This window comes from Chinchilla lanigera, unplaced genomic scaffold (assembly GCF_000276665.1).
Source record: "Chinchilla lanigera isolate Chin_1 unplaced genomic scaffold, ChiLan1.0 scaffold00081, whole genome shotgun sequence".
Classification (NCBI taxonomy): Eukaryota; Metazoa; Chordata; class Mammalia; order Rodentia; family Chinchillidae; genus Chinchilla; species Chinchilla lanigera.
This window is the reverse complement of record NW_004955482.1, coordinates 10,004,660-10,023,669: the sequence shown is the minus strand read 5'-3', so window position 1 is coordinate 10,023,669 and position 19,010 is coordinate 10,004,660. Positions and strand designations below refer to the sequence as shown.

The following is a 19,010-nucleotide window of genomic DNA, read 5'->3' as shown; positions in this document are numbered from 1 at the left end:
CTTATTGCGTCCTCTTCCTCTCTCAGTGTCTTTCCGTTTTTAGAGGGGCCCTTTCCCATCATCCTGATACATCGTGAACTTTTTGAACACTGAGGACCCTCTGTCTCAGCACCCTTTTTCATGTAGCATGCTCTTCCTTATACACCTATTCCTGGATGTAGTTACCCAGGATAAACTGGAAGGTGGGCATGATGTTTGCTCTTAGAAGTACTAATGCATTTCTTTGCACTCAGGTATCATAGACTATTTTTTAAAGGCCAAATGGTAAGTATTTTAGGCTTTGTTAGCCATATAATCTCTGTCATTCTTTTTCTTTCTTGAAAGCATGCTTTTTTTGACAGGGTAACGACCCACTCCCAGCTTGCAGGCCTTATGGAACCAGGCATGGGTGACAGTTGGGCCATGGGCCAGAGCTTGGCAACCCTTGTCCCAGGTGAATGGTGCCTATGAGTACACCCGCCTGATTTTAAGTCACAGACACAGAGCATCACTTGTCCTCTTTGTCACTTGACCTGATCTGTCCTTTTCCACCAAACAGTGAGACTATACGCTTCCCTGAACCTTGTATGATAATTCTGCTTTAATATTTACCAATATGACAAGCAAAATGACATCACATTTCAAGTTATATTTTAAATTCCCAGTGAGATCTGCTGTCCTTCACAGTTGTAAATGGGGCATTTGTTCTTGTTTGGAAAATACTAAGCCTTTTTTCTCTCGAAGTGTTCATCTTTTTTTTTGATAATCTGTATATTTGCAAGTATTTCGAATACTAACAAATCTGTATATTTACAAATAACAGCGCTTCTCAAAGTTCTAAGAAGCAGCTGCTTGGGTTTTATGACAGTGCCTTGCCTGAATTTTGGGTCAGAATCCTTTCAGTACCAACCATGCAGGAAGCCCCATGTTTTATTTAAGAAAAAAAGTTAGATGCGTACTTGCAAATTTAATACGCAGAAGTTTGTGTGTTTCCTCCTCCCAACCAATAATAGAAAAAATAATGAAAAGAATTTCTCTTCTATATCAACCAAACAGATAAACTAGATACTCTGGCAGATGTTGCTTCCAGAGAGGGGCTTAATGGACATTCTAATAAAATCTTCATCGCTTCTGTACAAAGAAAATGATAAATTTCACCAGAAGATTTAGGAACATTTACGTAAATGGAAAGCCAGGCTTCATTCCCAGAATATAAAAGTTCTGGTTCTTCCTTAACTAGTGAAGAAATGGAGAAGTTAGAGGCGATCACATTTATGGTTTCATCTAAACTGGGTGAAGTGTCAAGGGGTAGCCTGGAATGTGCTGCCCCTCAGTAGCTGCTGAAAAATTGTTGTAAAGCTACTGTCGTTAGAACAGTTTGGTTTAGGTGAAAGGTGTGACAGGTTATTGGACAAGCCAGATTATCCCATAAATAGTAAGGGAACAACCGTTACCTTTTTAAAGTTGTTTTGTTTTTTGCTTTGTGCTGGGAATGGAAGTCAGGGTGTTCCGCGTGCTAGATAGGTGTTCCACCCTTGAGCCCCACCTCAGCCCACTTAACTCTTTGAAGGAAACGAAAGAATAATGGACCCCTTCTTACTTGTTGTAGCAACATAGATCTAAGATGTATTAAGGAGTCAGGCTTTTAAAATATCTTTTTAAACAATTTGCAAAACTTGGTAGCCACAAGGAAAAAGATGAACGAATTGATCTCATGCCGATTAAAACTTGGTAGGCAACAAATGCCGTAAACAAAGTTGATGACAAGCTACAGGCATTTATAGCTCAACAGTAACAAAAACGTCTTTAATTTACAGATAGACATTTATAAAGGACATACAAACCGGTAGAAAAATGGACAATTTACAGATAGACATTTATAAGGGACATACAAACCAGTAGAAAAATGGACAAAGGGAAGGAGGTTTTGCAGGAAAACAGTTCAGATGGTGAAAACAGATGTTTGAATTCACTCATAATTTTTTTTTTTAAAACAACAATAAAAAAACCTGGGAGACCACGTTCTCCACATGCCAAATTTGGGAACATTTTCAACCTTTGACACTAAACCCTTCCACGAGCTGTTGGCTCAGCCTGCAGAGAGCGACTAGGAGCTGTCAGAACCAGGCATGCCCATGCCTATACTGACCCATTCCCTTGCCAGGAACCTGCCCTGCAGGTGACTTACCCAAGTCCCCGAAGATCTGAATGCACAGATGCTTGCAATAGCCTTCTTACGTTGCCGTTTTATTAATAACTTACTGTGTTCATTTATGGTCATTTCACTCATGGAAACAAAAAACTGGAAACAGCCTTTGCCCTCCATCACTGGGTTGATGGAGTTCAAGTGGTCCTCGCCTTGATTCTCAACGGGATGAGCTGCCCCCTCTGGGACATGTGGGAATGTGTAGAACATTTCTGGTTTTCACAGCTCTTAGGGGTGGGACCTCTATGGAGCAGAGGCCTAGGATGCTGCCAGATACCTGTAGTACACGGGTTGGCCCCACAACAGAGAACTACCAGCCCCCAAATGTCAGCAGTGCCACCACTGAAAAGCCCTGCGATAACTAAACTGCAACGCACTACAGCCATAGAATACAGCTTGTCACTAAAATGATGCACTGTCCCTAGTAGGCGCCTAAAATGAGAAAACTGTTTGAAAGAACTTGATAATTACAACATGTGCAGTATCCGTGTGAAAACTTCAGAATCTGTTGGCCTTCTTGCACTTGTTAATAGTACTTTGATTTTTAATTATGCGCGGTAGTCAGGGCCTTGAACTGGCTTAACCAGTTAGGTCCACAGATGACAATGAAAATTGCTACATTTATTTAACAAGTCAGTAAGAAGTAAGAGTGTAATTCTGGTCAGTGGAATTATGGATCTTTCTTGTTTCCTTATTTGCACTTTTCAGTATTTGTTAGAATATCATGCCCTGTGTGTTCTGCTTCTTAAAAATGTGTTTAAGTCATACCCATGTCCAAAATAGGGAATAGTTAAGAAAATGGAGACCCGCATACAGTGTCACTCTAGGTTTAGCACCATAAAGTACTGTAGTACGAACAGATACTCATGGTCTAATGAGAAGTGCGAACGGCCAGATTTAACCTCAAGTAAATTTTTAAAACTACTCAGATGGAAGACAGTGCCTTTAAATGCTGGTGGTGATATTCTTTATATTATTCAGTTCTTTCAAAGTTTTCCCAGGGTAGTTTTATTCCAGAATGGAGAAAAGGTGCATGTCATTTTAAAGAACAAAAATTCTAAAGGATGAGATGCTTTGCAGTCTTTTCTGACTTGGAGTTTTGCCCCATATGTCTTCATTAGATTGTACTTGTAGCATTGGATTGATAATGGGAACATTTTTCTTTTTCTTATAGAAAAATGTTACAGAATTCCTGGCACCCCTGAAGCCAGTGGCCATTCGAATAGTGAGAAATGCTCATGGGAACAAGACAGGTAAGGCTCCGAGGATGTTGGTGGGTGAGAGCAGGCATCTCCAACCTTTTTAAAAGGCCCTTGGGGCCAGTTTCACGGAAGACAGTTCTCCCAGTGGCCAGCTGGGTGCAGGACGACGCGGAGGAGTGTAGATACCTCACATGCACAATTCGTGGTGTGGTTTGCACCCTGTGAGAATCTAATCCACCACTGATCTGGCAGGAGGAGGAGCTCAAGAGGGGATGCCGGCCACAGAGCTTCGGTTCCTCCGCTGCCATCCACCGGCCAGGCAGCCTGGCTCCTGACAGTGGCCCAGGACTGGGGACTCCTAGGTTAGAGGGGCAGAGGTGCAGGTCAGAGATTAGTGCCACTTGTTTAAAGGAGAAGCTTTAAGGAGAGTGGGTTTTTTTGTTTGTTGTTTTCCTATTTGTGGTCCGCAGTTCTATGGATGTGATTAAACTGTTTGGGACAAGAGTCGGTTGGTCTCTTGTCCCTGCCCCGGCTGCCTGGCCTGCAGTGATAGGATTTCACCTGTGTCTCCTCGCCCCAGCCTGTGCTTACCCCTAGGTTCTCCTGTTCCTTAGACCGACACCAGCAGGGCTGCGATTGCTAGGCCAAGTCCGTGGCCGGCCCGGCTGGTGGTGGGGTCGGGGTGCTACCTTCCTGAGTCTGCGTGGTGCTGCCCCAGCCGTGTCTCCCTAATTCCACGCTGGGCAAGTGTCCCCCTCCCCTGACCGCAGAGCCCTGGATCTGGCTGCTCTGAGGTGGGGGCCCAGGGGAAACTGGGTGCTTGCCACCAGCCTACTTGCTGGCCAGGCCAGGAGATGCAATGGCAAACATCCACAAAAGGGCTGAGGCGGCGTGGCCGTGGAGTGCAGCCCTGCAGGGCGGGCAGTGTCCTTGGCAGGAAGAGGCTGCCAGGCAGAGTGAGGAGGTTTCCCAGCCAGCGCCTGAGGAAGCACGTGCCTGTGCGTCAGGGGTGGCCTGGCCCCCTCCTGGCCTATGTCCCCTCTGAGCTCCGAGGCCCGCTCACCAGGTTGACTCATGACTGGCCTTCCCTCTCTCCTTGCACACTCACTTGTGTGCAGTTGCAGGCAGGAGAAAGAGCCCAGCCTCAAATCCCAGTCTTCTGAGCTGGGACAAGGGCCACAGCCTCAGTGTCCATATCTGTGCAGTGGATTAAACCTGTGTCATCCTGTGGAGGACAGAGAGCTGACCTTTGAGCAGTCCTGTGAAAGCCACGTGCATGTCAGTGGTGCTGGGGCTGGTGGTGTGCCCTGGCTCGTGGCACTAGAGAGACCAGACAGGAAGTGGGAAAGAGCATCTTTGTGTCGCCAGGGCTGAGAGAGAACCCTTGGCGCTGCTGCTGGAGAGAGCCAGCTTGGAGCAGGTCACTTGAAGGCAGTCCGTGTCCCTGCAGAGGAGCTGGGAGGAGCCAGGCCAGGCCCTTGGGCCACGTCAGGTGTGGGCTCTGGCCTGATAGGGGCTTTGGGCAGGGAGGGTGGGCAGGTCAGGGTGGCAGGGTGGTGCCCTGGCTGGCAGAGGGGCCTAGAGCAGGGTGCGGAGGCTCTGGCGCCCCTGGTGTGAGCTGGGCCCTGGCAGCTGTGGAGGAGGAGGAGGAAGGAAGAGGGTGGAGGAAGAGGGAGGTGGAGGACATTTACGGGGTAGACGAGGAGCCTGCATGAGGAACAGGGAAAAGGAATCACAAAGGGAATCTGAACTGCCTCGTGAGGGAGGCAGAAAACCCACGGGTTTCCGACCAGGTTGCACATTGTGTCCCTGCACGTGTCACCCACTGAACTGAGCACCCGCGGGGGAGGATGTGGTGGCCTCTGCTCAGGAGACAATGCCGCTGCCTGTTTCTGTGCAAGCTGGTTCTCGGGAGCTCCCAGAAACTGTTCTCTAGGGTGGCTCCTGGGTGCCGAGCCAGACACAGCGCCACCCCCACAGGCAGAGAGTGTGGTGGGAAGGGGCTGGGAGGGGGCCGGGAGGCCTGTGTTTCTGAGCCCGGGGGCCCCGCGTCTTCAGCCACAAAGCAGGCCACAGGGTCTGAGTGCCCCCTCAGAGAGGGGCTGGGCTGGGCAGCATCCGTTTGTGTTTGGAGATTTAGCAGAGACAAAGGTTGCCCCAGTGTGCACCCAGCACAGGGCAGTGTCCCCGTGACTCGCACAAGTGTGCCAGGGTGCGCAGAGCTCACCTGTGCCGTCATTCCCTCTCAGGGTACGTCTTCGTGGATTTCAGCAGCGAAGAGGAAGTGAAAAAAGCACTGAAATGCAACCGCGAGTACATGGGTAAGGAGCGCTAAGTTGGAGCAAGGGGGTGCGTGCACAGGTGTGTGCTGTGCACGGAGTGTCCTCTGCCAGCCACTGCTGTGGGCGTGGGGGTACAGCAGTGTGCAAGGGGACCACGGTCCCTGCCCCCAGCTGCCACAGCCGGGAGAAATGGGCAGTGGGTGTAAGTGAACAACACGGTGCGTGGGAAACAGCAGATAAGGCTCCTGCAGAGCCCGGCAGTGCAGGCGGCCCATCTTTAACAGGATCTTGTCAGCGGTGGCCTCGCCAAGGAATGTGGGATACACCTGGAACTAATGATGCAAGCTCGGGCTTACAGGGCAGGACATCTGGTAGCCAGAACACCGAGTGGACAGTCCTAGAGTTGGGCGGGTTCGATCCCTGATCCATCCTTGGTCTGGGAGTCCAGGGCTGCGGATTTTCTCAGGAAGATGGGCCACTCAGACACGTGTTTCTTTCAGGTAGGGCACAAGTGATAGTAAGTAAGTACACAGATGCAGCCACAGTTCAGCGGCAGGTACGGTAGTTGTCCGGAGTCAGGTTGTCACTAAGACCCATCCCGGGGCACAGCAGCCAGCAGTGCCAGAGATTGGGCCCCAGAACTCAGGATGCATCCCTGTGGCCTGGAATGGCCCAGGTGGGCTCCCCCGGGTCCGAGCTCTACCACAAGATGAGTGAGGTCCTGGGGCACAGACTGCATCCCCACCCGCCTTGGCTGTGGCACCTGGAAGATAGCAGAGAAGAGCCTGCCCTCACTGGCCAGGGGGTGTGCAATTCTGGGGCCCCCCCACCCCAGCCCTGACCCTGCCCTCTCCCAGGCGGGCGTTACATCGAGGTATTCAGGGAGAAGCAGCTTCCTGCGGCCAAGGCACCCCTGAAGAACAGCAGCAAAGCTTGGCAGGGCCGGACGCTCGGGGAGAATGAGGAGGAGGAGGACCTGGCCGACTCCGGGAGGCTCTTCGTGCGCAACCTGCCCTACACCAGCACTGAAGAGGACCTGGAGAAGCTCTTCTCCGCCTATGGTAGGCGTCCCCTGCGGGCCACCACAGCCCAGTGGCAGGTCCTCTGGGCCTGGCTGGGGCTCTGACACAGTCCTGGGCTAAGGCCCCCTCTGCCTGTCCCCAAACCCCAACCTCGAGCAGAGGACGCCAGCCTGCCTTTCCTTTGTCCCGTCTGTCACGGGGGCTGCTGTCCCTGAGTGGCCACTCCACCGACCGTACTTGGGTGTGACACGCTCCAGCTAGCACTGAGCACCGCGGGCTGGCATGCGCGTGGCACATGTTAGCGCATCCACGTGGGCCAGATGCTGCGTGCCGCAGTGCAGGGGAGAAGCCGGTGCCTGCGCCCTCCAAGTGGCTCCTGCACGGCAGCCACCCATGCAGTGTAGGCGCCTCATTCTCCACTCTTAGGACAGACAGTAGGGAGTATCGGGTGACACCCCTGACCTAGAGGTTGGTCACCCTGGGCCAAGCAGCCAGAGTGACCCGAAGCAGCTGTCCCACACTCTCATGGGTCAGCCCTGACTCGGGATGGACGTGTCCCCTGTCCTCAGGTCCCCTGTCGGAGCTGCACTACCCCATCGACAGCCTGACCAGGAAGCCCAAGGGCTTCGCCTTCGTCACCTTCCTGTTCCCCGAGCACGCTGTGAAGGCCTACACGGAGGTGGACGGGCAGGTGTTCCAGGTGAGGGGGCGCAGGCGGTCAGGGCAGGCCGTGGGTGTGTACGCACTGATGTATGCGTGTGTCTGTGTTTTGGACCTAAGACCTCGGGTCGGCCTGGCAGGGTGTGACCTCAGAAGAGCTGCTACAGGGAAGACCCTCCATGAGGTCTGTTCCCCTCACTGGCCTGTAGCACCTAGAATAGCACCAGGCACAGAGTGGGCCCAAAGTATTTGTTGAGTGAATAAATGTGCTCTTTGCTGCCAGAAATACCTCCTTGGCAGAAAAGTGAGCAAGAGGGTATCTGGCAGGCTTGGTGGTGCATACCTTGTAGTCTCAGCACTCTGGGAGGCCGAGGCAGGAGCATCACCAAGTTTGAGCCCAGCCTGGGCAATTTAGTGAGACCTTGTCCGAAAATTTTTAAAAGTGGGGACTGATGGTTGGGGATGTAGCTCAGCATGAAGGCCCTGAGTTCGGTGTTCAGTACCGTGAAATGAAGGGAAAGGAAGAAAAGCATCTACCATGGGCAAGGAGAATGACCACTTAGGGTAATGTGGGACACTCGCCTCTTCCCCGTGTCCCAGGGGCGGGGCTTAGCTCGCGCCGCTCCCCAGGCTGCTTTATTACACTTGGTCCTCTTCATTCTTGCTTTCATGGTGCATGCTCCCACACACGTGTGGGGTGGGCTGGGCCTGCCACAGGTCTGGCTCGCACAGCAGCAGTTCCTTCCCTCGTCTGCGCCAGCTCAGGTGGACCAGGAGTGACCACACCGTCACCCTGCCTGGCGTCCCCGTGCTTCAGTCACAGCCTCTGCCGAGCACAGCGCGCCCTGCTGGCCGCTGGTGTCCTTGAGGGCTCTCCTCACCCCTCCCCCACCCCACAGGGCAGGATGCTGCACGTGCTGCCGTCCACCATCAAGAAAGAGGCCAGCGAGGAGGCCGGTGCCCCCGGGTCGTCTTACAAGAAGAAGAAGGACTCCAAGGACAAAGCCAGCAGCTCCAGGTCCCTGGCAGCCAGCACTGGCTTCTGAGCCCCTTTGCCCTCACTCCCGCCTGTCCCAGTGCCCGAGTCCTTTCCCTCTGCAGTGGCTGTAGTCCAGCACCTCCCCCAGCCTCAGTGTCTTTATCTGCAAAGTGATCAGGCAGTGCGGTGCCTTAGCTGTGCTGTGTTGTGTGACATGAGCCCGGCCCAGAGGCAGCGCTTGCCAGTGTCGCCACCCATCTGGGTCTCAGGCGTGCATGCTTAGCCTGTGACAGGCGCGTTGGAGGGAGGGGCTCAGGAAGGCAGGCCTGGAGTGGCAGGTTCTGCGTCTAAAAGCCCCCCATCAGCCACACCGTGACCCCGCTGTGCCTCTGCCCCACAGTTCCCACAACTGGAACACGCTGTTCATGGGGCCGAACGCTGTGGCCGACGCCATCGCGCAGAAGTACAGCGCCACCAAGAGCCAAGTGTTCGACCACGTGAGTGGGGAACCTGTGCGCATGCATGCTATGTACCCACAGTTAGGCCCCAGCTGAGTGACTCTTGGTCCAAACTGGGGCTGCCCCGGCCGGTGACAGGCAACATGGATGGTGCCAGTTAGTTTCAGCCTCCTCTGATCCTCACCCTTCCCCAAGCAGGCACCCACAGTCAGCGCTGTCAGAAGCAGAATGCACAGCACCTCTGTGGCTGTGAATGGCCCAGTGGCCTCTTTACAAAAAGAAACAGATAAGATTACAAATAATTGTAATAATTTATTTTGCTTAACATAGCCAAAGCATTATTTTAGCATAGGGCCTGTGTCAGAAAATCACAAGATATTTTTCATTCTTTTTTTCTGACCGAATCCAGTGTCTTTTAGACTCAGCACAGTACTGATTAGAACATGTCCCGTTTCTGGCTGGTTGTGGCTCTGTGGCTCGTGGCCACCGTTTAGGGCCAGAGAGCTTGGCCTGAGTCTGGAGAGGGACCTAAGCCTTGCAGGGGCTGAGGTTCCACATGACCCCGCTGAGCTGCAGGAGCTCAGCAGTGCCGGGCACAGAGAGGGTCCCCATCCAGTGCCTTTGAGTGGAGGAAGACCTGGCCATGACGAGAGCAAAGGGCAGTAGAGCCTGAGGCAGCCTGGGCTGTGACGGCAAGGGTGGGCAGGCAGTCAGCAGGGCGACACAGGCAGAAATAGTGGGACCAGGGCGGGAGGAGCCCCGGAGACCAACATCACAAGCAGGAGGGAACAGCAGGCTGGGAGGTGGGAGGAGCAGCACACATGTGCCCATCTGGATGGGACAAGAGGGCAGGAGCAGGCCAGGAAGGAGAATCTGAAGGGGGCTGTGAAGTCCCGGATGTACTGTTGTAACACGAGCTGGAGCCATGGTGGCACCAACCGAACCCATTTCCCCTAAGCTTTGGCCTCGACCTCTCGTCAAGGAGGCAGTCACATCAACTACCTGACAGGCAGTGGGCATCTTTCCTCTGTCCCACAGGAGACCAAGGGCAGCGTGGCCGTGCGTGTGGCCCTGGGGGAGACACAGCTGGTCCAGGAAGTGCGGCGCTTCCTGCTCGACAATGGGGTCTGCCTGGACTCCTTCAGCCAGGTGGGTCCTCGCTGCCCCTCCAGTAGGCCACCACTAGAACCTCATTTCAGGGAAATCTGCGGGCTGGCTCTGCCTAAGTGTCCACCCGAAGGATTGGAGTACCCCAACTCACAGGCTGCCCCCCAGTGTGAGCTCCTAGGTACTTCCTGCTCCCCACAGCCTTGGCAGCGAGCAGTGAGAAGGAGCCCTGTGCACCGAGGCACAGGTCTCTGTCCCGAGAAGCTTGGCTGGGTGTCCTGGGAGGTCCAGCGGGGCTGTGGTCAGGCGCTGTCGGGGCTCGTGTGTCTCATAGGCAGAGAGATCAGACTCATGAGCCACAAAGCGGGGGCTCAGCCCTCCGACAGTGACCCCTCACCCGCAGAGCAAGCGGGGCCTCCATCTCTGCCTCCCTGGCAGAGCCCCTTGCCCAAGAGCACTGCAGATCTGTGCTGGGGTCACGCTGAGGCGCCACTCCTGTTGTCCCCCGTATGACTGTGTGCCCCACCACCCGCCACCTCTGCAGGCCGCAGCGGAGCGAAGCAAGACAGTGATTCTGGCCAAGAACCTCCCGGCGGGCACCCTAGCAGCCGAGCTGCAAGAGATTTTTGGCCGTTTTGGCAGCCTGGGCCGCGTGCTGCTGCCTGAAGGTGGCATCACGGCCATCGTGGAGTTCCTGGAGCCCCTGGAGGCCCGAAAGGCCTTCAGACACCTGGCCTATTCCAAGGTAGGGCTGCCGAGCCTCTGTGCGGGGTGGGGAAGGGCCAAGGCTCGCTGCGGGTGTAGGGTGCAGGGTGCAGGGAGCTCCCGGGCCAAGGGAGCTCAGCCAGAGGCCCACTGTCTCTGAGATGCTGAGTAGCACCCCGACTGCCGAGCGCCTCCAGAAAGCGTGCACAGCTCCCACCCGACTCGGGCCTTCCTGGGCTTCTTGTTCCCATGCCACCTTGATGTCATTCGCGCTGCCATTGCTGCCCTATACCTTCCAGGAGATGGAAGGCGGTGTTGTACCTGGGCCTGTTTCCTTAGCTCAGTGGCACAGTGCCTGCCTGGCAAGTGTGAAGTCCTGAGTTCAATTCCTGGTACAAAATAGAGAGAGAGAAAGAGAGAGAGAGAAGGAGGATGGAAGGAGGGAGGGAGGGAGGAAGGGACAGCAGCAGTAGATTAGTTTCCCAGGGCTGCCGTAACAAGTCACCGTAAACTCAGCAGCTTACAGCAGCAGATACTTACTCTCCCACCGCGCTGGCAGCCAGAAGTCCAGAGCCAGGGCATCAGCAGGGCCGGGCTCACCCAGAGGCTCTGAAGACCAGCTGTCCCCTGCCTCCTCCTGCTGCTGACAGCTCCCGGTGCCCTTAGCCTGTTGTGTCCCTGTAGGCTTCACCTGCCTCCCCACTTCTCCTCTTCTGGGTCCCAAGTGTCCCTCCAATTTCTCTTACAAGGACGCTTAGGATTTTGGCCCACCCTTGATCTCACGCAGGGATGTTTCCCTTAGTGGCTTTTGCAAATAAGGTCTCACTCAGGTTCTGGGGATCGAGAGGTGGCTAGGTCTGTGGGGAGCCGCCACCCCTGCTAGAGTTGCTGTTTGCCAGGCAGTTCGATGCTGTGCCACCCTCATTACCCCATGTCCCATAGGGCAGCTGTTTGTGTCCCCACGTTGCAGAAGGGAATAGTTCCCATCCTCTGCTGCCCCGGTGCTGTGACAGTCCCCAGCTTGCAGCCCAGTGCCCACTAGGCACCCAGGAATTGGTCAGTGCCTGGCATACAGCCCAGTCATCTGACCGCCGACGCCCCCTCCCCCGTTTGGCCCTTTGCTACCTTGGGAAGAAACGTGGTCACCCAGACACTCTCGCAGTGAGAGCAGCAGGTTAAGGGCACAGAGCGCACGAGGCTCCTTTTGCTTGGTGGTGTCTGCTCCACCAGCCCCTCCTGTCGACATTGCTGTCCCCACTTTGCACGAGGAGAGACCGAGGCCCAGCAACCCTCAGGCACATAGCTAGAGTAGTGCAGCCAGTGGCAAGCAAGCCAGCCTGTCGACTCCCACGCCGGTGTGGCCCCGGGGGCCTGCGCACAGATGTGTGGCCTTTGAAGGTTCTCGAGGGCATATCCTCCAGGCTCCTCCCAGCCCTGTCCTGCCGCTGCCCAGTCGCCTCCCAGGGCTGCTGTCCCGAGGGTCTCGCTTAGCCTTTACAGAAGCGAGCCATGCATCAGCCCTCCCTGGCCCCACGGTGCAGCACAGGCCCTGGGTGCAGTTGTCAGGCCGTAGCAGCCTGTGGAAGTCTGGGCCTGGCTCTTCCCCCAGTGAATCACAGTCGTGTCTGGCCCCGGGCTCTTCATCCGTGAATGGGCTGAGTCCCCCGAAGCCGGAACACAGTGTGGACACCCCTCTCTCCGCAGTTCCACCACGTGCCTCTCTATCTGGAGTGGGCCCCCATGGGTGTCTTCTCCAGCACAGCCCCTCAGGAGAAAGCACCCCAGAAGGCACCAGCAGAGCCCGAGGGAAAGGACAGGGAGGAGCCGGAAGCCGGTAAGAGCAGAGTCTGAGCTCGGGGTGCAGGGGGCGGGAAGAGTGAGAGGTAGTGTGACATCCTTCGTCAGGCCCCCAGTCTGGCAAGCGAGTCTCACAGTGTAACAGAACATCGGGATTATGGGTGCTGCCTGAGCTAGCCAGCTTTGAATTTGTCAGTTAAAGGTTGTGAGGAAGAAAACCGAGAATTTATTAAACAGGGATTCGGGGCACAGCAAGTGGAAACCACATCTCATAAAAGGTTGAGGGGCTGGTGGAAGTCATTCTCCTGTGTCCTTGGTACACAGCGCCCCCTGGCGTCCAGTGGCTGAGGCAGGAAAGGAAAGGGCAGGGGGCCACAAAGGCTGTCCTAGACCCCCGCTGACACCTCACAACTGAGTTGAGGCCGTGTCATTGGCATTGGAGGCAGGAGAGTTACCCCTCGTTGGGACTGTGGTGCAAATGTGGCATTCCTCACCCGGCATGTCCTGGTCACTGTGGGAACCCAGAACCCTCCCCTGCAGTCTAGATGTCACCCAGGGTGGCACAGCCTCCAGAGAGAGCCACCAAGTCTGGGACCATGGCCAGCTCTTGGAGTCAGAGACCTCAAGGAAAGTTTTAGGGCTGCGTAAGTCATGTTACCCAGACATTGAGCTCTTACCATTAGTGACGGCCCCCAGCAAACACCCAACAGGGCTCCCTTGGCCGAGTTTACCAAAATAAGGGTTTTTACTTTTTTTAGAAAGACATAGTAAGTCTCCTGTCTGCTATTTCTATTGTTTTTATATATTTCAAAAAAAACAAAAAGAACATTGAAAAAGAACATTCTTATAGCAAAAGCCAGGTGGTAGAGAAGCAGAATTGTCGGGGTGAGATCCAAAGCAAGCGGGAGCCTCCGTCCCTGTCCACACTGCTCGCGTCCCGTCTCCTGGGTCTCAGGACCAGCTCAGTGGCACCAGGCATTTGGCAGCACCTGTCTGCAAGTAAAACTCCTGGTCACTTTGCTCTCAATCCAGTGTACCCCAGGCCATTGGGGTACTTAGTAGAAACCTGAGGCCCTTCCCAAGCCCCCATTTCTGAGTCAGCTTGGGCCACAATTTGGATGAGGATCCCTTTCGAACCCGCTTCGGCTGCCATCAGGAAATTTTCTGTGTGGTCCTGGTCCATTCCTGATCAGCCACAACCCAAGGTCCCCCAGCCATCTTGGTTCTTGGTTCAATTCCTACACCTGAACCTGCTTAAGCCTCCGTGACCCAGAGTGAGTTGTTGAGCGCAGAGCTTGGTTGGGGTTCTGGGTGCTGAAGACGAGCTGCTGGGGGCCTCTTCCTCCCTGCGTGGCCGGTGTGCCTAGGTGGCCACTTCGGTGTGGCCACGTGTGCTTGTCATAGCCTCGCGACTCCCTGCACTTGCTGTGTCATGTTCTTCTGTGACTCCAACTGCCGTATGTATTTATTACGTTGTTTGTTGCATTTGTTTTGAATCCGCCTGTGAACCCTGGAGGTGGGGCAAGCTATCTTCTTCCCTGTTGGGGGATCTCCTCCCCCCACCCACCCCACACAGCCCCAGGTGTAGGGTGGCTCCGTAGATCGGTGTGAGAGTGAGTGCCTCTGCCCCTTCAGATCGTGGGGCCAGTCATACCTGTCACACTGTGTGTCTCGAGCTCCTGGCACACATGCGCTCTGCAGGTCTAGGGGTGGATAGCCAGCCTTAGCGCGTGCATGGTGACAGCCATGCTGTCAGTCGCTGTAGCAGAAGCGGCTGCTGTCTGCGCCTGCCCCCAGATGCCCCTTGGCTTTGTGTCACACACCTCTCACTTCCTGCAGTGATGCAGAGTCTGAGTTTGTTTGCACTCAAATGTTCCCCGCCCAGCTGGCACCTCCCGCTTGCTGCCCACAGCGCCTGGGAACGTGCCCACCTGGCAGGAACTCGGAGGGAAGGGTGCCGACTCCACGCGCGAGCAGCACTGTCTTCCTTTGGGGGCTCAGGCACGGTCGACTCTGTCCCCTGGCTCTGCAACTGGCCTAGCATCTCCCGTCTCTGAGACTCAGTTTCTGTGTCTAAAATGGGGTGCCGGCCACAGGGCCCTGGAGGCCTCTATGAAGGGAGTCTCTGTGCAGATCCGCTCTCCTCGCTCAGGCTGGGAGCCGGGCGGCGGCTGTTAGAGTGCATGTCTGTAACTCCGTCTGGAGCTTCGTGCCCGTTGCTGCAGGCAGGTGACAAAGGGACCTGACACAGACTGTCTTCCCCAGGAGCTGCTGGGCTGGTGTCAAATAGTCTCAGAGGTGGCCCTGGGTGCAGACAGGCCCTGCAGTGTGAGGGGAGGCATCTCAAGGCCAGGGGTTCCAGGTCTGGGGCTAGCGTGCTCCCTGTCCCCAGGGCTCCGGGGCACCATGTCCGAGCTTTAACGTTGAGCGTCTCCCATGTGCCCCACTGTTCAGGAGGGGCACAGCTGCCTGCCAGTTCGGCCCAGGAAGTCGTGCAGGTCTGCGCATGTGACGGACCCTGCCGCACCCCATCTGCACTTCCGCTGTGAATTCCCAGGCTGATCCGATGGCCTGCTTTGGCCGTGTTTGTCCCTTTCTGAGGCATTTCTCCAGTGCAGCCCCTCCCCTGTCCCTGGGCCCCTGAGCGTTGCTTCTCACCTGCTCCTCCCCACCCTGCCCCCCACATGTCCCTGCGTGTCCCCTGGTCCCCACTCCCCTTGGCACGAGGCCTGGAGGTCAGCAGATTGTCACAGTCTCCACAGGAGGGGGCAGAGCTTCTCCGTAGCCACCTCCTCCGCCCCTGTTCTCCGTGAGGCCTCCAGGGAGGGGGCGGCGGGTTTTATCTCCCCACAGCCAAGACCCTCACCTCCAGATAAAGGGCTTCATGTGGGGGGAGCTCTGCAAAGCTGCTCGCCGCTGATAACAGTCTCTGCTGCCAGCCCGGCCCGAGAGCCCGGCGAGGGAGGGGACGCGGCGCATTCTGCGGCCTGATTATAATAAGGCCCCATGTGGCGACGCGTGACTGGATTTGCCTGCGCTCACCACAGACGAAGCGCGTTCCCCGGCCTCTCTCAGCCCCCTCCAGCCTCCCTTGCTTTGAGTCCCCCCATGGTGGGGCCCCCGCCCCCGGCCAGCCCTGCCTCCTTTCTTAGTTCTACCCTCTTCTGGGTCCCGGTGATTTGGTTGGCAAACATCTGTTTGAGTTTCACAATACCTTATTTTTCTCTCTTCTCTTTTGTCTCCCCACTTGGGGCCAGGAGCACAAGTACTTTTTAAACAGCCTTTTGGCTTCAGCACCTGGCGCCTGGCTGTGCTGTTCTCCCTGGACCTAGGCGCAGGGCACAGCAGGGCTGGTGGGGGCTCCTGAGAAGCACAGGGTGGCTGGCAGGGCCATGGTCCCCTGGCCGCAGAGGTGTGGCACTGGCTGAGCCGGTCTGGCCTGTCCTCTGTCTCATAGAGCCAGGGCTCCCCACCCCTTCCCTCAGCCTCCTCAGTGAGGCGGGCTGGGCAGCAAGCATGATGTGTGGGATAAGGAGAGGGTCGGTCCCTTGGGTGCCGTCCTAAGACCTGTGTGCTGTAGTTCTCAGGAGCACCCTGTAGGCGGCACTGTTGTCATCATTCTCATTCCTGCATGGAGAGAAGGGAACAGAGATAGTTTGAAGTGAGGTGTGACCCACAGCCACAAGCCCAGAGCCTGAGCTCCTGCCTGACAGCCCAGGGCATCCAGCCGAGATTCTGGGCTTGAAGGAGGAAGTCTGATCGGCCTCTCCAGGGCGTGGGGACTGTTCTCAGAGCCGGGTCGCGTGCTGGGCGCAGGCTGAGAGTGCCATGTATTCATTGTCCACGTGTTTCTGATGTGTGAGCTCTGAGCCTGGTGATGCAGCTGCAGTGGTCACTAGGGCGACTGGATCCGGTCCTCGGTGGGCTCTCTTAGCATCAAAGCGCCTCTTTCATTTCTAGCCTGTGTCAGGGCGAGGGGTTTTGATCAACTTGGAACCCATGGAACCCCAGGCCCAGCCAGCCGGACACCCCAGGTCCTAGGCTCCTGCCATCCTCGAAGTCCCCTCTCCTCCAGGCTGGGGGACAGCGGCTGACCTGCCAGGGCAGGGACTCATCCATTCCTGGGGTGCTGACCTCAGCCTTCCCTTAGCTCAGCTGTCACTAAGGCCAAGCATCACCCCTCTCTGGTCAGGTACCTGGGACCATGCACACCAGCTCTGTGGAGCAGGGTGGTGATGACTGGCCATGCTGAGGGCTACCAGGTTCTGGGCCTGGGGACAGGGGCAGGGCCCTCAGTCTGCCAGGGGAGGGGAGCTGGCTGATTTGTTGACCACTGTTAGTATAAAAGCCATAATGCCACCATGTTAAGTTGCCAGGATTTCTGTGTCCCCTCCCAAAAGCTGGACTTCTCAGCTTCTCAGTCTGAACTTCTGGCCACACTGAGTTGACTGTAGGGCAATGATCAGCCAGTGTCAAGAGGGGGGATGGCCATGACCCTGGTCACCGTCATCCCGGACACTCTGTCTCTCGGTCTCTCATAAAAGCTTCTTTGCGTTCTCACGTGGCCCCTCCCTCCCCGAGAAGCTGCCTGGGAGCGAGGGTTCACGTGCAGCCGCCTCCAGCACATTCCTTCAGCTCCGCGTTTGGCGGTGTGGCCACTGTGGGTGTGCAGGAGACGGAGTACCCAAGGCGTGGAGCTGAGGTCCTGCGTGGTGGGAGATCTGATCGGCCCTCCTCCGTCCCTCCTTTCCTCTCTGAGATGTCAGACGCCAGCGAGACCCCGTGGGCTGGGAACACGTTCCTGCCTGAAGGTCATGGTTTCGGCCTTGATCAGAGTCCTTGTTCAGGACCTAAAGTCAGAGCTCTTTGCATAGCTTTGCTTCCTGCAGTCTGTAATGCTTTTCCTCTACACAGCTTTGAACGTCGGGTTCTGAGTGCAGATGGCAGCACCAGGGAGTCCCTGGCTGGGGGAACTGTGGGGGTCTCTCAGCCGGGGGAGGAGCTTCTATGCAGATCTCTTTGTCCTGGGGCGGGAGTCTGGAATCTGGGCTCACCGTGAGGGGCAACAGCTGCACGCTCCACTGATGTTAAAGAGACGACATTATCACTGTAGCTGTTTCCATCAGCCTTGAAAGGGTGTTTCATGACAAAGCAGTTGAAGCTCAATTAGGACTTGAAAGCCTTGGGCTTGCACAGAAAGGGCAGGGGAGCCAGAGACATCTTCGGTGCCTCACAGAGGGTGGAGGACATTTGAGCACGAAGAAGCGCCCGTACATCACAAAGTAGGAGCTATTGAGGCAAAGGTGAGTGTGGAGAAGCAGTCTGTCTCCATCGGCTCTGGCCACGTGACCGGCACCAGCTTCTGCCCCCTGGGTGTGCGGGGTGTAAGTCTTAGGGAGCCAGGTGGGCAGCTGGCCAGAAAGCAGTGGGGAGTCGGTGAAGAGGGCGCAGTCAAAGCTGCTCGGAAGAATCATGAAGACAGGCTGATCGCGGGGAGGGGGGCGGGGCAGTGGAGGAGGCCGGCCCCAGGCCCCGATCGTGTGACTTGGGGAAACTGGAGAGGTTAGACCAAACGCAGTGCGCGTCTTTGAAGCGTTTCTCAAGGCCGTGATGCTGCCCTGTTCGCAGCCCTGGAAGGCTTCTGCAGCGGTCACGCGTGGGGGAGACCCACAGTCGGCACCTTGGCCAATACTCAGGTTAAAGCTCTGCCCCGTGCCCGCTGCCGTGCTGCCTCTGCACCCGTGTGCTCAGACCCATGCAGCGCCCCCTCCCCAACGCACGCGTGTGTACACGCCCCCGACACACACACTTCTCACCAACACACAGCCTCTTTCGCTCTCTGCGCCTCGGAGGGGTGGGGTGAAGGCCGTCTGGAACCTCCTGCAGAGATCGCCGGGAGTCTGCACACACTTCTCCCTCATTGTGCCGGGTGTGTGTCTGTGTGCGCACACGTGTGTTTTCTCAGAAACGCTGTAGATCATGACTATAATCACACTGTGCTTTTTTTGTTCTGAGTTTTTATATCATGAAATCTTTTTGATATTATTACACATCCTTCAGAAACATCCTTTCTACCGACAGCACGTTAATTCATTCTTCCGTACCCTCTAGCCTTCTTGATCTCCTGCTAGTGAATGTGTCTTGTTTTCCCATTTTTCAGTATTTTATGTAATATAGTTACATGAAGTTAATATATTACGTGTAGGTAAAACAATACTCTTGTGTGTGTGCTTCCTGAATATAGTGCGTAGTTGGGATTTTTCTGGACTCCTTTAGGTTTAACGGGTAATTCACGTGTTCTGAGTTTTTCGCCCATTCTAGTACTTTTAAAGTTTTTACTTGCCTTTTAGTTTGAAATTTCACTAAGTGCTGCTGTTTGGGGGAATAATAACATTTTGCTGAAGTTCATGGTTCAAGAAGATAGTTCACAGTGCATTTATGTTGAAGTTAAGCCGGGCGTGGTGGTGCACGCCTGTAATACCAGCACTCGGGAGGCTGAGGCAGGAGGATCCTTGTGAGTTTGATACCAGCCTGGGCTACAAGATGAGCTCAAGGCCAGCCTGAACTGCATAGGGAGACCCTGTCTCAAAAAGACCAAAAAAAAAAAAAAAAA

General features: G+C 55.6%; 1 protein-coding gene across 2 annotated transcripts in view; it reads left to right on the top strand.

Annotated features, from left to right (window-relative positions):
- Positions 1-19,010, top strand: part of Rbm19 (RNA binding motif protein 19) — a 102,361-nt gene that overhangs the window by 8,928 nt on the left and 74,423 nt on the right. For both annotated transcript variants that reach the window (XM_013503702.1, XM_005403230.2), the window contains exons 8-16: positions 3,360-3,438; positions 5,637-5,708; positions 6,527-6,730; positions 7,261-7,391; positions 8,251-8,369; positions 8,731-8,827; positions 9,827-9,937; positions 10,440-10,640; positions 12,305-12,434. In XM_013503702.1, coding sequence (XP_013359156.1) covers positions 3,360-3,438; positions 5,637-5,708; positions 6,527-6,730; positions 7,261-7,391; positions 8,251-8,369; positions 8,731-8,827; positions 9,827-9,937; positions 10,440-10,640; positions 12,305-12,434 — 1,144 coding nt within the window. The remainder of the gene's footprint in view (positions 1-3,359; positions 3,439-5,636; positions 5,709-6,526; positions 6,731-7,260; positions 7,392-8,250; positions 8,370-8,730; positions 8,828-9,826; positions 9,938-10,439; positions 10,641-12,304; positions 12,435-19,010) is intronic.